This window comes from Lycium barbarum, chromosome 9 (genome assembly GCF_019175385.1).
Source record: "Lycium barbarum isolate Lr01 chromosome 9, ASM1917538v2, whole genome shotgun sequence".
NCBI classification, from domain to species: Eukaryota; Viridiplantae; Streptophyta; class Magnoliopsida; order Solanales; family Solanaceae; genus Lycium; species Lycium barbarum.
Window position 1 is genome coordinate 2,304,712 of NC_083345.1, and position 17,810 is coordinate 2,322,521.

A 17,810-nucleotide genomic window follows, 5' to 3' on the forward strand; every position below is an offset into this window, starting at 1 on the left:
CTGTAATAAGTTGACAGATTAATCTCTAAGAGGAACTTTCCTCATGTGTTTTGCCCGTTGAGAGGGCTAGATGTTAGCTATACCATGACTTTAGAATGCTGGTTACAAAATGTGATAGTTCTGCTTAGAGCGAATTGTTGTGCCTTTGGTTTTTCTCATTGTGAATAATCGAATTTTCATGATTTGGTAGCCGATTAGCTCTCAGATTGACAACTATTTAGCATTGTTCATATGGCTCTGCGATTGTTCTCTTCATGCTTATCCACACTTGTGTTTATCAAGTGAAATGAATTTTTTTGTTATGTTTTTCTGTTTTAAAATCGGTAATTAAATATAACATCGCTTGCAAATCTCTGTAATGTTTTGTATGTTTAATCATTTGGTAAACATGTACTTTTGTCTTTGTTGCATGAAACAATGCAGAAATCACATAATTGAAGATTCTACTCGCTCTGTATATCTATGTGTATGTGGTGGGTGGATGAGCCATTTGCAAGGAATTAGCGGAGAGTTTTTGAGTAACCAATGTATATGAAAAGGCGCTCTTCAGTAGATTATAGCTTTTTTCATTTCTTATATAGTCTATTTATTTTAGTATATATGAATGAAGTTATTTTCATAGTGGAGTACACAGTACTATTATAAGGCGAGAATTAGGCTTCGTTTTTGTCAGTGATAAGAATGTGTCCTTGCTGGTTGTTGCTACAGGCTGGGTCAATGTTGCAGTGACTGTAATTTTCGTTTCTAACGTATCTTCTTTCGTATTAGGTTCTAACTCTCATAGATGATCTAATATTGGTGTACTTCGATTAGAGATCAAGATCAATAGAATGGTCACGTTAGCTCCAACTTAATTACAAGTTATGCTTGATCTTGAAGACCAAGCTAAGCGACAAGCTCTAGGCCTTGGAGTAGGGCATGTTCATTATATTCTCATTCTCTCTGATTTTTTGTTAAACCACTGGATAAATATTGTACTACCTTAGCATAATTCCCGTCGAAGCTCCATTTTTCAAGTGGGATGGGGTCTGTGATGGCTGAAAACAGGAAGTTGTCCCTACTCCTTGTGAACTACGCGTATATGCACTTTTATTTTTTAATCTTTCTCACCTTTTGTTAGTTGTAGAAATCTAAATAAGAAATAACAGCACATTTCCTTTCAGGTAAGTTTTTGCAGCTGTAGGATTTATGTCGCCGGCCTCTCGTGGTACACTTATCACTGGAATTCTTTTTCCCTACATGTTCTTAGGGATTATTGCTAGATATGTTGTTGTTTGGCTCTTTAAGACAATACATTTTGGTGAGACCAGGGCATGGTTATCTATTTCCTGAAAAGTTTCTTGCCTTCTCTGTGGAATTGCGTCTCATACTGACCATTTTGAATTTCCTACGTCATAGTGCTGGTGCAATTCCTTTCTCTACATACATAATCTTGTTGTTACTTTGGTTTTTACATATCAGTACCTCTTATGCTCATAGGTGGACTAATCAGGACAAAGGCTCCACACCCGTATTCGCAGTAATCAAATTCCTCGCAAAATATAGATTCCCCACTTGGTTGTTGGTGATTGGAGCAGGAACCCTCCCTTTAGAAATTCTCTTCGTTGAGCTATTCTTCGTCAGGTCTAGCGAATGGATCTCGGTTGTGTTTACTATGTTCTCGGGTTTCTCTTGGTAATATTGATCCTATTGATAGTTGTCTCTGCTGAAGTGTCTTTGGTCCTGACCTATACACATTTTGTGTTGGCTTTGGAGATGGCATAAATCCAAGTCCATCAATTATTCTTCCACAATATCAATTTATTTTGACTTGAACTATTTACATTTTTTTTAATTAATTTTTGGAGAATTGAACCAGTTGTATAGAACTAGGAAGAGAATGAATTTGGTTTCGAAAAATAAGCTTGTATTTGGAATATGTAGCCACTGCTATGTTATCAGAAATGTGTTTTATTTCTCTTGAATAAGCTCAACTCTTTACTTACACCCTTTCCCAACGGTGTGTTGCATAAGAAACGGTGTGTTGCATTCACCCCAAAAGGTTATCTGGACATTGGCAAAATAAAATTAATCGAATTTATCAGAGAATAAGTTTGCTTCTATTATGCGGTTTTATTTCACCGGCTGATTTTCCTTTTTCTCTTTTACTCTTTATTGGGTATTGATTCAATAACTATGCATGATTCTTGCTAAGATGATTAGCATCGGATATTACTAACCATCAAGTAACTATTGAATAATAGCGGATTCATCCATAACAGGCTTGGAATTTTCGGTTGGAATTTTTTTGACTTTTCTAATGACCACGGGTAAATTTTATAAGCGCAGGTAAATTTCCTAGTTACTATATTAATTAAGGTCACGCTACCAAATCGAGTTGAGATATGTGACTGGCTGCTAACTTAAATTACATGACACGTGAACTCTTGAGTTTATCCGTTCTGTTATTGTATTTGCTGAATTAACTGAAAAGCAACAATATAACAAAGGCAATAACTGATAAAAAACAACAAATTCAGTTTATCTACTGATATATTAAACGTGAATACCCGACGAAAGATGCTAAAGTTGTTAATTGTAACTGAACAACATCCACTAAACTAAGCTAGTCATGAGCCTCGGAAGAAAAGTGAAACTCTGAATGCATAATATCTTCAGGGCAAACCCGGTAATCCTAAAATAACTTGAGATAAATAAACAAAATAGTCTCCACAGAATTGAGTAGCAAAAGAGAACTGGACGAGACTTGGATCTAGCTGACAGTGGCGGGCTCAGTAATAGCTGTATTTGCTATGAGACAATGACAATTATAGCAATTTTAACGAAAAAGAAGAACACGCAATTGTAACGTGGAAACCCTTCATGAAGGGGAAGAAAATCACGATCATCACCGACTCTTATTTCTCAATGAAAATGTTTTTACACCGATACATAATTATAAAGAGAAGCCATGGATATATAGACTGCGAAAGATCCCTAAATCCAGTAGTAATGAGACCACTTTTCCCTGCAACCCCGGCAATCGATCATAGAAACTGGACCTTACATTAGTCCCACAAACATAACAGTATTTACGGAAAAAAAGAAGCAAGTCTTTTCGGACTGAGTACGCGATCATAGTACTTATCCCCAAGACACCAAGTCAGCTTTTTCGCATAATTGTTGACCTGCCAAGATATTAGTCAACTTTTTAGTTGACTAAGACTTTTGTAAATCTATTTGTTCTTGTAAAATTTTGTTTGAATGAAATGATAGAGAAATAAACCTTAAAAAGAGTCCAAGAACACAGTGGTATTTTCTGCGATTCAACCAAAATGGAGGAACGACTAGAAAGTTCCTTTGATTCTAATGGCTCTGGAGTACTCCCCTCCGTCTCAAATTATCTATTAAAAGGATAGCCCGGTGCATTCATTAAGCTCCCGCTATGTGCGGGATTCGGGAAGGGTAGGACTACAGGGTCAAATTATCTATTGTGGTTTTTAAAAATAATATTCAGAAAACCAGTTTTCTTGGTCAAAACTCCGGTTAACTCATTAAAAATAACCAACCAATAAGCCGATTGCGTAATATTTTTTTTTTAAGAACAGCAATGGATTCCATCGATTATTTTCGCCTAAAACTGCGGTTGATGAGTATAAATAGTAAAACGAAAGGCTTACACCAACAAGCACTGGTGGTCTAGTGGTATAAATATAATAGTACCCCTGCCACAGTAAATCTCGGTTTTATTTCTGACTCCTTCATTTTTTAATTGTATAATTTAAGAAATTAAAACCGACTAGGTTAGTTTTCATAGAGATTTTTAATAGTTTTTCCCTCGCCATTAACTGATGGACTCGGTCGATTTTAATACCGACGCGCTACTTTCCGACAACCACAAATTCGGTCAGTTCTAGTCAAAAATCCACCATTTTCGACTGCTCTCAGTCGGTTTTTGCCCTAGAAAAAGGCAGTATTTAATAGTAAATGTACCTGAGATCAGTTGGCTAACTTTGTGGAACAACAAATCAAAGAAAGATTTTCTCTTCTTCGATGCTATTTCATTGCCTAAAAATATTAAACCAACAGCGAAATATTAATCAATTGGCAATGTCAACTTCCATATCAGACCAAAAAAGGGTCATTCCAACTTGAAATATGGTTTGAGTTTTCTTGTGTAACATGTTTAGTCAAACTTCTCTATAATAGTCATCCTCTACTACAGTTAAGGTTTTATTAAAATCGATTTCATATTATGTTATATTATATGTTCTCTATAACAACATTTCATTATAGCAGCCAAAATATATTAGGACAAATAACGCAATTATAGAGATATTTGACGGTACAATTAGTCTTTTCTTAAAGCTCAATTAACATCAAATGTAAAGGAGGAGTATATTGAACTAGGCGTAGATAGGATTTTATTCTGTCACTACGTTCATAAATGAATCTTGCCATTTCCGCATATGAATTTGGAAATAGATATCATACCACATATAAGTTTCTAGTACTTTTGTAGAAAATTAAAAGTGCAAATGATATAGAGTTCGCTTGGATATATGGATGACAATTACTTGTAAAAGGAAAGAGACGCATATAAGTGAGTTCTCATATATTATTTAACGATACATATTGCATATTTGCATAGTTGTTCTCATCCATGGTAGTAAGTTAATGGAGATTTATGATGCATTTATTCATACTTCCAACAACAAAACCATTACTAAAACTGTAGAACACACAAAATATAAAAACAGCCACCATGAATATTCTTCACATATATTCCTTAGTAATTAATCAATTAGTTGCGTGGCCATCCTCCATACCAACCACCTCTAGGATATCCTCCATAACCACCACCTCTAGGATAACCACCATAATATCCACGGCCGCCACCATATCCACCACCATATTCACCAGTACCAGGGCCACCAGGAAATCCTCCTCCTGAAAATCCTCCAAATTCACCTCCTCCGATTCCTGGAAGTCCTCCTCTTCCTCCTCCCATTCCTGGAAGTCCTCTTCCTCCTCCCATTCCTGGAAATCTTCCTCCGATTCCTGGAAGTCCTCCTCCTAATCTTGGTCCTACTCCTAGAAATTTGGCGTCATTTGCATGTCCTGCACCATTAATCATCAATAATGTTGTTAGTAAGGATGGCAAATGGACGGGTTGTGTTGAATTTGGACGGGTCAAACTGCTGAATTGGATTGAGATGAGTTGTGGCACGATGGACTAAGTAACGAGTCATGCCCCAACCTGTCTGACTCTTACCAATTGCAAGTTCTAATTTTTATTTTATTTTTTTGTTTTATAATTTTTATACTAACCAAACAAAACTATTAAAACTTTTTTCTTCTTTATTATAGCTATATATAATATATCAAACAAAATAAAATATTTTAATATAACAAGATTTTTCATTGGTCAATTGGACTATATACTTAACTTGAATCAGCCCAACATTTAGATTGACTGAATTTGGGTGGGCAATTTGCACGATTGCCCTTCATCAAAGGCTGGTCTTTAATTTTTGCCCCTCCATTCGCTGGTCTTTAATTTTTTTCCCCTCAATTCGCTGGTCTTTATGGAAATTAAACTCTTGAAAATTACTAAATACTTATATTACTACTGCATTTCAGATGAACATAATAATGATTTAGGCTTTCATTAGGGAGGTAATGGAACAATTTACATGTAGGAAGTAAAAATAACGTCTTAAAAGGATGTTTTATATTTTCTTTGTCTCAATTTATGTGAAGAAATTTGGAGTATAAGGATTAAAATACTTAATTTAGGATATGAATTCGATTCCTTCATTTTTTAAAAATAAATTTATATTATTTAAAAATTACACGAAAAGTACTACAAGTCAACTTAGCTAACGATTCAAAATATTTAGACAGAAGTTTGAGAAAATTACAGTTAAACAAAACATGATTTGACTTTTCAAATAGTAACACCTTTACATAAAATGCGACGGAGGAGCATACCATTTTCCAGGAAAGTGGTGGAGCTCTGAGCCAACTCCCTAGCTGCAACCTCTGATGTTATCACAAGAAAAATAGCCAAGACAATCAGCAAAAATGCCTTCAATCCCATTTTTTTTTTCTTGCTTAAAACTATATAGTTGAATAATAATTACTACTACTTGAATTAAGATAATTGTAAGAAGGATGAGGAAACTAATGAACATTTTGCCTCTATTTATAGCATTAATCGTTTGAACTTCGTGTGGCCGAAGATTGAAATTTTGCATTAGTAGAGTACGTACCAGACTAGTTATTAGACTCGACTTTTTCCATAAAGCAGCTACAAAATGATTTCTCGTAAATAACTATATATGGCCTTTTCCTAATTAATTAGCTATGTCTAAGTATAATTATATAATTAGCAAATTATATATATGGCTGACAATTAAAATGATCACGCTGTTTGCTTTTGCTATTTTGATATCTGTCTGTAATATATGCTCTAATAGAGGTATCGTCTTCAGTTAAGCTATATCCAAAAATGTTATAAACGTCTTGAATTACTAGCTAGAAGTTTAATATTGCAGTCAACCTCTCTATAACGGCATTGTTTGTCCGGATAATTTTTTACTGCTATTGTGAAATGTTGTTATAAAAAACATCTGAATACATAATGTCTCCTTCAATATTATTTGTAATTGGTGTCGAACTTTGTATGTCCACTAATTAATCAGTTGCGAAGATGAAGGTTTTATCCCATATTACACAACTCCTGGTTGTCCAACTTTAACATACTTGGGTTATGCAGACGACACCATTCTCTTCTCTTCTCGTCTAGTGACTTATTATCTCTGAAGTTATTGTAAGTCAGCCTGGTGGTCTAAGAGGTGGATATAGTATTTAAACTTTATTGGTTCAATTTTTAAGAACACTAATGAACCAATTGTATTGTTAAACTTATGGGTTCATATCTATTATATGTTGCTATTTTTTGTGTATTTTTACACATAAATTTACAATCCAGATCGAAAGTACTGGATTCAGATGAATCTGGTATCACTACTCTGCGTCCGCCCCTGTCTATGAGAAAGACAAGGAGCAAACTCTTACTAGCCTAAACATATGACACGGTAAGATACCATTCAAAGTTTCTTTTTTAATGATGAGACTTTTAAAGAGTAATTTTTCGATCCACTGATAGTATATTATCGGAAGCAATGGGGGTTGGACCATCTAAATGTAGCTCTTTTTCATAACCACATTAAAACACTGGACCATATTTTCTCTTATGCTTATATAGTTATATTCACTAAAATAGCGAATTTTCGACAGATGTCCCGTCGGAAAAGTAGCTCATCTTTAAGGGATTTCCAACGAATTCCGTCGCAAAATCTCTGTCAAAAATTCGCTTCTGTTAGTAGTGGTAGTACTGCAAAACAGGTTTGGCTATTTTTTTGTGGATCTTTTGGTGTAGCTTATAAACAGGGCAATCCAAGGCCGTATGCTAGGCATAACGTTATGTCCTGGTAGTTGTTTAAATGGTAGGATAAGGTTCATTCATTTGAGGTGTACAATTAGATACGCTGATTTCAGGTCTTCTATTATCTAGCAGATTGATAGACTGATAATTAGACTCGGCTTTTCCATAAAGCACCTACAAAATGATTTCTCCTAAACAACTATATATGTTATTTTTCTATTTAGCTATGGCAATGTAAAATTATATAATTATATATGGCTGAGAATTAGACAGATCATGTTGTTTGCGTTTACTATCTTGAATCTTGATATCTTTCTGTAATATATGCTCCAATAGAGGTAGCATCTTCAGTTAAGCTATATCTAAATATGTTATAAACGTCTTGAATTACTAGCTAGAAGTTTAATACTGCAGTCAAACCTCTCTATAACGGGATTGTTTGTTCGGATATTTTTTGACAGCTATAGCAAAATGTTGTTATAGAAACATAATACTATAACATAACATGAAAAATTAATTCCAAAACAAACTTGGCCGTTATAGAGGATTTCAGGCTCCCAAATTGGTATCGGTGCACGACGTGATTGATATCCAACTTAAGCTAACTTATCGAGTGAACCCTGAGTTTATCTGTTTGTTATTGCATTTGCTTAATTAACTGAAAAAGTAGCAATATAACGTAAACAATAGCCGAAATAAAACATCCAATTCAGTTTATGGTACTGCTATGTGACATATGAAATGTGAATTCTCAACGAGAAATATTAAAGTTGTAAACTGTAATTGAACTATAGAAGTAAATTAAATTAAATTAAATTTCATATAAGGTCACCCAACTTAGTGAATTTGACTAGTAAAGTCACTTATCTTATTTTTACATAGTAAAGTCACTCAACTTATAGAAAACAAGGTATAAGTTGAGTGACTTTATAAATATAAAAATAAGATAAGTGATTTTGCTAGTCAATTTTAGTGAGTTGAGTGACCTTTTGTGAAATTTACTCTGAACGATAGCCACTAAACTAAAGTGATCAGGACCCTCTTCTGAAAATTGAAACTCTGAATACATAATGTCTCCTTCATTATTTGTAATTGGTGTTGAACTTTTGTATGCCCTCTAATTAACTTTAAAGTTGTGGGTTCATATCTATTATTTGGTGCTATTTTGTGCACTTTTACATATAAATTTACAATCCACATCGAAAGTACTAATTCAGATATCCGGTATCGATACTCTGCGTCCACCCCTGTCTATGAAAAAGACAAGGAACAAACTCTTACTAGTCTAAGGAGTAAGTTTCACACTGATAATATTATCAGAAGCAATTGGGTTTATTTGGACCATCTAATTAAATGTAGCTCTTTTTCATAACCACATTGAAAAACTGGACCATATTTTCTCTTATGGTTATGTTCACTAAAATAGCGAATTTTCAACCGATGTCCCATTGGAAAATTAGCTCGTCGTTAAGGGATTTCCAACTAATTCCGCTGTAAATTTCCGTAAAAAATTCTCTTTCTGTTAGTAGTGGTACTGCAAAACAGGTTTGGCCTTCTTCTTTTTGTGGACCTTTTGGTGTAGCTTATAAACAGGGCAATCTAAGGCGGTACTTAAGGCATATAATATTATGTTCTGGTAGTTGTTTAAATGTAAGCATAAATCTCAGATTATGGATCTACTTCATTGGTTTGGTGAAATCTGAGTTTGCAACCTATAAAATAGATACTAGCTGGTTTGACTTATGTGACTGAAATGAGAATTACTTCCAAAATGTTGTTATTGAGTCGGATTCTCTCTTGACATTTTGAAAGGCAAATGAACAGTTAAAGATATTTTCATCAAGGTTTGGCATTTATGTGGGCCAGTGACGGAGTCAGGATTTTCACTAAAAGGATTCAATATATGAAGAAGTAAACATACGAAGAAATTAAAGGACTTCAAACACCTACTATATTTACGTAAAACTAATTTTAACCTTGTTTTGACGATGAACCCTTCTAATACCCTTAGCTCCACCCATGATGTGGGCAGAGTTGCTATACATTCGAACACTGTCTAACGCAGGGCAATCACTACTAAAAACAGGTCTTTTATGACAGAAGCAAACCGACTGGCTACGTCAGTACAGTTTACTGACCACAAAACTGCCGACTTCGTCGGAAATATGCGAAAGTTTCTTTTTCAATTTAGTATGAAGGAACCGATGAATATCTGTCGGATTCTTTTAGCGCCAAAACTAGGGATTATTTTTGCTGCCGAGTATCGGTAAATTGAACCGCAAAATTTATTATTCCATAAACCGATCGATAGACTCATTCGGTTTTCTATAAAAAAATAAATGAAAAATAATATTCAGAAAACCGGTTTTCTTGGTCAAAACTCCGGTTAACTCATTAAAAATAACCAACCGATAAGCCGATTGCGTAATATTTTTTTTTTAAGAATAGCAATGGATTCCATCGATTATTTTCGCCTAAAACTGCGGTTGATGAGTATAAATAGTAAAACGAAAGGCTTACACCAACAAGCACTGGTGGTCTAGTGGTATAAATATAATAGTACCCCTGTCACAGTAAATCTCGGTTTTATTTCTGACTCCTTCATTTTTTAATTGTATAATTTAAGAAATTAAAACCGACTAGGTTAGTTTTCATAGAGATTTTTAATAGTTTTTCCCTCGCCATTAACTGATGGACTCGGTCGATTTTAATACCGACGCGCTACTTTCCGACAACCACAAATTCGGTCAGTTCTAGTCAAAAATCCACCATTTTCGACTGCTCTCAGTCGGTTTTTGCCCTAGAAAAAGGCAGTATTTAATAGTAAATGTACCTGAGATCAGTTGGCTAACTTTGTGGAACAACAAATCAAAGAAAGATTTTCTCTTCTTCGATGCTATTTCATTGCCTAAAAATGTTAAACCAACAGCAAAATAATAATCAATTGGCAATGTCAACTTCCATATCAGACCAAAAAAGGGTCATTCCAACTTGAAATATGGTTTGAGTTTTTTTTGTGTAACATGTTTAGTCAGACTTCTCTATAATAGTCATCCTCTACTACAGTTAAGGTTTTTTTTAAATCGATTTCATATTATGTTATATTATATGTTCTCTATAACAACATCTCATTATAGGAGCCAAAATATATTCGGACAAATAATGCAATTATAGAGATATTTGACGGTACAATTAGTCTTTTCTTATAGCTCAATTAACATCAAATGTAAAGGAGGAGTCCTCCTCATTTAAGTATATTGAACTAGGCGTAGATAGGATTTTATTCTGTCACTACGTTCATAAATGAATCTTGCCATTTCCGCATATGAACTTGGGGGATAAAGTTTATGTCCTCCTCCGCATAATTTTGGAAATAGATATCATACCACATATAAGTTTCTAGTACTTTTGTAGAAAATTAAAAGTGCTAATGATATAGAGTTCGCTTGGATATATGGATGACAATTACATGTAAAAGGAAAGAGACGCATATAAGTAAGTTCTCATATTATTTAACGAAACATATTGCATAGTTGTTCTCATCCATGGTAGTAAGTGAATGGAGATTTATGATGCATTTATTCATACTTCCAACAACAAAACTATTACTAAAACTGTAGAACACACAAAATATGAAAACAGCCACCATGAATATTCTTCACATATATTCCTTAGTAATTAATTAATTAGTTGCGTGGCCATCCTCCATACCAACCACCTCTAGGATATCCTCCATAACCACCACCTCTAGGATATCCACCATATCGTCCTCTAGGATAACCACCATAATATCCACGGCCGCCACCATATTCACCAGTACCAGGGCCACCAGGAAATCCTCCTCCTGGAAATCCTCCAAGTTCACCTCCTCCGATTCCTGGAAGTCCTCCTCTTCCTCCTCCCATTACTGGAAGTCCTCTTCCTCCTCCCATTCCGGGAAGTCCTCTTCCTCCTCCCATTCCTGGAAATCTTCCTCCGATTCCTGGAAGTCCTCCTCCTAATCTTGGTCCTACTCCTAGAAATTTGGCGTCATTTTCAAGTCCTGCACAATTAATCATCCATAATGTTGTTAGTAAGGATGGCAAATGGACGGGTTGTGTTGAATTTGGACAGGTGGAACTGAGCTGAATTGGATTGGGATGAGTTGTGTCACGATGGACTAAGTAACGAGTCATGCCCCAACCTGTCTGACTCTTACCAATTGCAAGTTCTAATTTTATTTTATTTTTTTAATAATTTTTATACTTACCAAACAAAACTATTAAAACTTTTTTCTTCTTTATTATAGCTATATATAATATCAAACAAAATAAAATATTTTAATATAACAAGATTTTTCATTGGTCAATTGGACTATATACTTAAGTCGAATCAGCCCAACATTTAGATTGACTGAATTTGGATGGGCAATTTGCACGGTTTCCCTTCATCCAGACTGGTCTTTAATTTTTGCCCCTCAATTCGCTGATCTTTAATTTTTTTCCTCTCAATTCGTTGGTCTTTAATGTTTGCCCTTCGCTTAAAAAGGTGGCCGAAAATACCCCGAGGTTCTGAGTTTGAAACCCAGTAGAGTAAAAAATAATAAAATTTTCGCAGGCATAGAAACCTATGCTTGTTCGGGTAAAGTTACATAGAACCTATGATGGCAGACTTTGCCTTAAGGCATAACTGACTTTGCCTTATAAAGCAGGCTTTTAGTTATGCCTTAAGACGAAGTCTGCTGCATAAGGCAGACTTTTTAAAAAAGTCTTGCCTTGCAATTTTTTTTTTTTGTTTACTGAGCGGGGGTTCGAACCCAGAATCTCGGGGTATTTTAGGCCACCTTTTTAAGCGAATGACAAAAATTAAAGACCAGCAATTTGAGGGGCAAAAATTAAATACCACCCCAAAAGAAGGGCAATCCGCGCAAAAAAATGAATTTGGGTGGGTTAAGGATGAGCTAGGTTACCGAAGGCAGGTTATTGACTCACCCAAACTTGGGAGCTCGTACTCTTTAATGGGCTAATTAGCTATCCCTATAAGTTAAGGTCAAGAGCGGAGCTACATTTGTCGAAGGGTGAAGCATACATCTTTGGCTAGAAAATTATATTATGTACATATAGTTTAAACAAAAAGGAGCCGACAACGTTCTTTGACTATCTAAAAAAGTATAAATATGCCATTCATCCGCCTGTTTTACTAACAATACCTCTCCGCTCATTTATCTGGCTCACTTTTCTCTTTAAAACTAACATGCCTCTTTTTTATTTGTTTTATAATTATTTTTTAATTATTATATTTAAAAAATTTGGTTTTTCATCTCTTTTTCTTTCTAAAGTGACAATTGAGACTCGGATCTGTCTTATACCTCATGTATAAATTATTTTAATTATTATTTATAAGGTGTCATATTTCTTATTGAACGAAATTAAAACTTCTTTCCATTAATTAAACCCACCCCGCCCAACATACTCACCTTTGTCATAAACATACAAATTTTTGTTCACCACACAAATACAAAATAAAATAAAAAATTTATGTTTTATTTTTTGTTGTCTTTGTTCATAACAGAAATTTTATGAAACTATTAGGAAATTTTATTTTATTTTTTGTTGTTTCTTATCATAACAAATGAATTTTATTTTTTTGTATTTTTATGGAGAACAAATAAAATAATTTCTACGTTTTATGACAAAGTTGGATGAACAAATAAAATAATAATTTATTTTTTGTTGTTTTTGTGATGAACAAATAGAATAATTTGTTATGAACAAATAAATAATTTGTATGTTTTATGACAAAGTTGGATATATTGGTTTTAATTTTGTCTAATAGGAATATGATACGTAATATATAATAATTAAAAGAATTTATACCTAAGCATAATACAAATTGAAAGAGTGTTTGTTATGAAAGGTGACCACTTTTTTCTTAATCAATTATCCATCCCAAAGAGATGGACCTTCACCACGCATATATGACCACACCTTCACCACACAAATAAAAGAATTAGCTACTGCTATTATACACGTCTGACACCGTAAAAGAAATTTTATATTGTTCTATCACCTCTATGTTAACTCTATATATATAACCGTTAATAAAAAGTGAGATTCTAACCTGAAAAGTAAGGTATGTTACCCGCTATAGTACTAGTACGTATGTATAAGTAAAATTCATACCGTTGTTCAGAGAAGTGGTGGAGCTCTGAGCTAACTCCCTTGCTGCAACCTCTGAGGTTATCACAAGTAAAATAGCAATAACAATGCCCAGAAGCATAAATGCCTTTGATCCCATTCTTTTTCTTTTTTTTTTTCGTTTGCTAGAAACTATATATATATAAATTTTATAACTACTATTTGAGTTGTGATAATTGTAGGAAAGATGAGGAAACTAGTGAACATTTTGCCTCTATTTATAGCATAATCATAAAGTTCTTGGGTGCTAAAACTGAAGATTATATTTCTTAAGTACCGGACTAGTAATTAATTGGATTTAATTAAGTTGGCAGGTTGATAGATTAATTCGACTCGACTTTTCCATAAAGCACCTAAATATGGTAGCATTTTCCTTTAGCTAGGGCAAAGTATAATTAGTTAATTACATAGGGCTCTTTGCATTTACTATCTTGATATATATCTTCTGCATATAGACTCTAACCTGGCGTCTTAGAGTTAAGCTATATCCAAAAATCTTATAAAAGTCTTGAGTTAAGCGTAGAAATTCATATTATATTAATTAACTGTCACACTTTCAAATTGGGGCGGGACGTGATTGACACCCAACTTGGCTTGTTTGGTCAAACTATTAAACATTCCTAATATTGAAAAGTGCTTTTTGAAAAAGTACATTTGGAGAATAACCGTTAAAGTTTGGTTAATCAATTTGAAAACACTTTTGTCATTATTAGGCAACAACTTATGCTTGGCTAAGGTTCTAAAAGTCTTTTTGGGGAAAATCTATTAAGGGAAAAGGGGAAGGGAAGAAAAAACACTTTTAGCTTCCCATGAGCTGGGCAAAACAGGCTATTAAGCTATCTGTTGAATGAACCCTGAGCTTATCTGTTCGGTTATTGTATCAACTCAATTAGCTGAAAATTAACAATATGACGCAGGCAATGGCCGGAATAAAACATCCTAACGAAAACACGAATACCTAACGAAAGATACTTAAGTTGTAAACATTAACGAACAATCATTTGTAACAACTCAACCTCTCGTTTCTAGTTTTGAAGCTCCGAATTATGTTTTGAGGCCTTGCCTAAGTCAACTATACTATTTAGGACTTGTTGACATTGTTCGGGATTGGGAACTGAAGGGCTCGAATGAGTTTTGATGCCATTTTTAAACTTAAAATATTGCAGAACTTAAAACAAGTTGGTTATTTTGTATGGATCTTTTGGAGTAGCTTATAGCAAGGCCGGCTTTAGGGTAAAGCCCCTAAAGCTTGTGTTTTAGGCCCCCAAATTTGGGAGGCCCCATTTTTTTTTAATAATAAGCTAAATGGTTAAGTATTTTGGAGAGTAATGAGTATACCTTTAAGTAGAAAAGTAATTTTTTATATACAAATAATTTGTAGATGTGTGACTAATTGGAGTGACAATGTGAGTAAAAATTTGAGAAATATGAATCGCTATTTCAAATCTTTTACGTGTAAAAATTTGGTGAATACGAATCATTGCCAAAAAAAATTTGTGTGAATAAAAAATCTGACAAGTGAAATTATTTTATATTTTTACATTATTCACTCTCTATTTGTTAATCAAGAGTCTATGTCTCACATAACAGTTATGCGCTTCTATCTATCTCTCACATAACATTTATGCACTTCTATATTCTCTTTCTTGTCTTTTCCGAGTTCAAATATGATAAGTTATAACATTATTTTGTGAAAAATCATAACTTAAGAGTACTATATTCACAAAATATATGTAGTGCGGTCTTTTTTATATTTTTTTCTCACTTTTCAAGCATTTGGAAGAGTTATTTATAAATATTTGGCAATCAACTCATCAATTTTTTGGATCATTCTATTATTCTAATTTTCAAGTTTTATTTTAGTTACGTATTTGTTGTTGTTGCTTTGTTATTTTCACTTTACAATTACATTTTATCTTTTCAATCATTTATAATAATTTAAATATGTCGACAATATGATCCTGTTTTTCAATTTTTTTTAAAAAATTTAAAATATAATACAACTCCTAAAAAGGTTGGAGAAATTGATTATAAAAGGTTAAAATAAATTTGCATTTGAAAACGTTAGGAAAATAGATTTCAAATGTTCTAGCAGTTAGTTGTTTTAAACAAAATCTAAGGCCTCTCATCAATATTGGCTTTAGGCCACAAATATTCTTGAGCCGCCCCTGGCTTATAGACAGGGAAATCTAAGGCATAATATATTATGTCCTGGGAATCGTTTAAACGTAGGAATAAGGTTCATTCTTTTGTATTGCAGTGTATCCCTTCCATAATATATTGGGAATTATGGAAAATCATGAGGTGAACAAGTAGATATGAAGATTTCACGTCTTCTATTATTTATGTGAAATCTCAGATTATGCATCTCCTTTATTTGCTGGTGATATATGAGTTTCCTAAGTTTTCAAGAAATTCCTCGAATTTTAGCAAAAGTGACTCTCCGGGGTCATATCGATTTGTTGAAAGGCCTGAAAGAGGATTCTTTTTTGTTCGGGTTCGCATTGGTGGAGGACTTTGATCGGAAAAAAGAGTGATTCTAGTTGTAAGATATCTAATGAACCACTGCTGGAATTGAGATTTGATCAGAAAAAAGAGTGATTCTAGTCGTAAGATATCTAATGAGCCGATGCGGGAATTGAGAATAAAATGGATACTAGCTGGTTTAAACTTATGTAACTCAGTTGAGAAGTGCAAAGCGATTCAGAATGTTAATAACTAAACAGGAAAAATCTGTAGCTAATCTTATTTAAGTGCTTTTGAATTAAAAAATTGCGAAGGACTTGGATGTCACTTAATATATGAATGGCAATTACAAGAAAAAGGAAAAAGATGTGTGTAAGTTCTCATATATATTTATATAAAGAAACAGGACATGACCATCCATCCATAGTAGTAAGTGAATGGAGATTTATGATACATTTATTCATACAACAACAAAACTATTACTAAAACACAAAGTATAAATATATAAATAGCCACCACAAATATTCTTCATTTATACTAGTATTTAGTTAGTTGCGAGGCCATCCACCATACCAACCACCTCTAGCATATCCTCCCCCATAACCACCACCAGGATAAAAACCACCATATCCTCCTCTTGGATAGCCTCCGTAATATCCACGGTCGCCACCCGAGTATCGACCATATCCGTCATATCCGCCACCAGGGTATCCACGATATCTGCCATATCCTCCTATGGGGAATCCTTCAAGCCCTCCTTCTCTAAATCCTGGAAGTTCGTATCCTATAAATTTGGGGTCATTTGTCGTCTTGGACGATGCCTTTGCTGCATGAACCAATTATAATCATGCATATGCATGCTAGCTAGCTTGTAAGCTAATATACCACCAGACTCTTGATGGTTTATTTTTTTAATAATAATAATACAAAGTAAGAGGGTCAGGCCTTACCGTACTAGACAGACCTTACTTTCAGCATGCATGTTGAAAATAAGAACTAGATAGAGTGCGCATTCTATAATGATATTACATGTGCTACTTATATAGTGCGGTGTAATAAAAACAAGTAAGAAAGTGGAGTTTTTGAATTCACTTGGTTATTATTGTGATGCTTTTACTCTTCTTAGATTGTCTACCAGTGGTTGAGAGAAGAAATAAATGCAAAATAAACGAAGCATAAATGCCGCCTTTGAACCCATTTTTTCCGGCTAAAGATTAATAATACTCCCTCCCGATTAAAAAGAGTATCCATTTGATCATTTGCACATCTTTTAAGAAAATATTAACTTCTAGACAGAAAAAGTTAATTTGACTAAACTGCCCCTAATTAAATATGTATTGGATTTGATCATAGAACACTTAATAAGAAAAAATTTGGAAAGATAAAGTTAATTCTTTCTTAATTTGATTAGTGAACAGTCTTTTTGACCCAAAAAAAAAGGCTAAGTAGATACTCTTTTTTATCCGGAGGGAGTATTGTCTGAGTGTTATAATAAGAGCAAGTAATATGAGGTTAAAGTTAAGATATTGTAAGAAAAGAAGCTTACAGTCAGCCAACTCCCTAGCTGCAACCTCTGATGTTATCACAAGTAAGATTGCCAAAACAATTAGCATAAATGCCTTTGATCCCATTTTTTACCTTGCTTGAAACTAGATATAACTACTACTCCCTTGAGTTATTATAATTGTATGAGGATGAGGAAATTAACGAACACACTTTGCTTCTATTTATAGCAT

General features: G+C 33.8%; 3 protein-coding genes and 1 pseudogene across 3 annotated transcripts; 1 reads left to right on the forward strand and 3 right to left on the reverse strand.

Moving 5' to 3' along the window:
- Positions 1 to 1,167: 1,167 nt before the first annotated feature.
- LOC132610390 (transmembrane 9 superfamily member 11-like) lies at positions 1,168 to 2,023 on the forward strand (annotated as a pseudogene).
- Positions 2,024 to 4,571: 2,548 nt separating this feature from the next.
- LOC132611117 (glycine-rich cell wall structural protein-like) lies at positions 4,572 to 6,142 on the reverse strand. The gene is made up of 2 exons (XM_060325526.1): positions 5,974 to 6,142; positions 4,572 to 5,100 (listed from the first exon to the last, which is right to left on the reverse strand). The coding sequence occupies exons 1-2, from the start codon at positions 6,080 to 6,082 to the stop codon at positions 4,784 to 4,786; spliced, it is 426 nt and encodes a 141-aa protein (XP_060181509.1). The 5' UTR covers positions 6,083 to 6,142; the 3' UTR covers positions 4,572 to 4,783.
- A 4,782-nt stretch (positions 6,143 to 10,924) lies between these two features.
- LOC132611116 (glycine-rich cell wall structural protein-like) lies at positions 10,925 to 13,806 on the reverse strand. The gene is made up of 2 exons (XM_060325525.1): positions 13,594 to 13,806; positions 10,925 to 11,474 (listed from the first exon to the last, which is right to left on the reverse strand). The coding sequence occupies exons 1-2, from the start codon at positions 13,706 to 13,708 to the stop codon at positions 11,119 to 11,121; spliced, it is 471 nt and encodes a 156-aa protein (XP_060181508.1). The 5' UTR covers positions 13,709 to 13,806; the 3' UTR covers positions 10,925 to 11,118.
- Positions 13,807 to 16,441: 2,635 nt separating this feature from the next.
- On the reverse strand, positions 16,442 to 17,779 carry LOC132610241 (uncharacterized). The gene is made up of 2 exons (XM_060324545.1): positions 17,621 to 17,779; positions 16,442 to 16,900 (listed from the first exon to the last, which is right to left on the reverse strand). Exons 1-2 carry the CDS (start codon positions 17,703 to 17,705, stop codon positions 16,623 to 16,625), a joined length of 363 nt encoding a protein of 120 aa, XP_060180528.1. The 5' UTR covers positions 17,706 to 17,779; the 3' UTR covers positions 16,442 to 16,622.
- Positions 17,780 to 17,810: the final 31 nt, after the last annotated feature.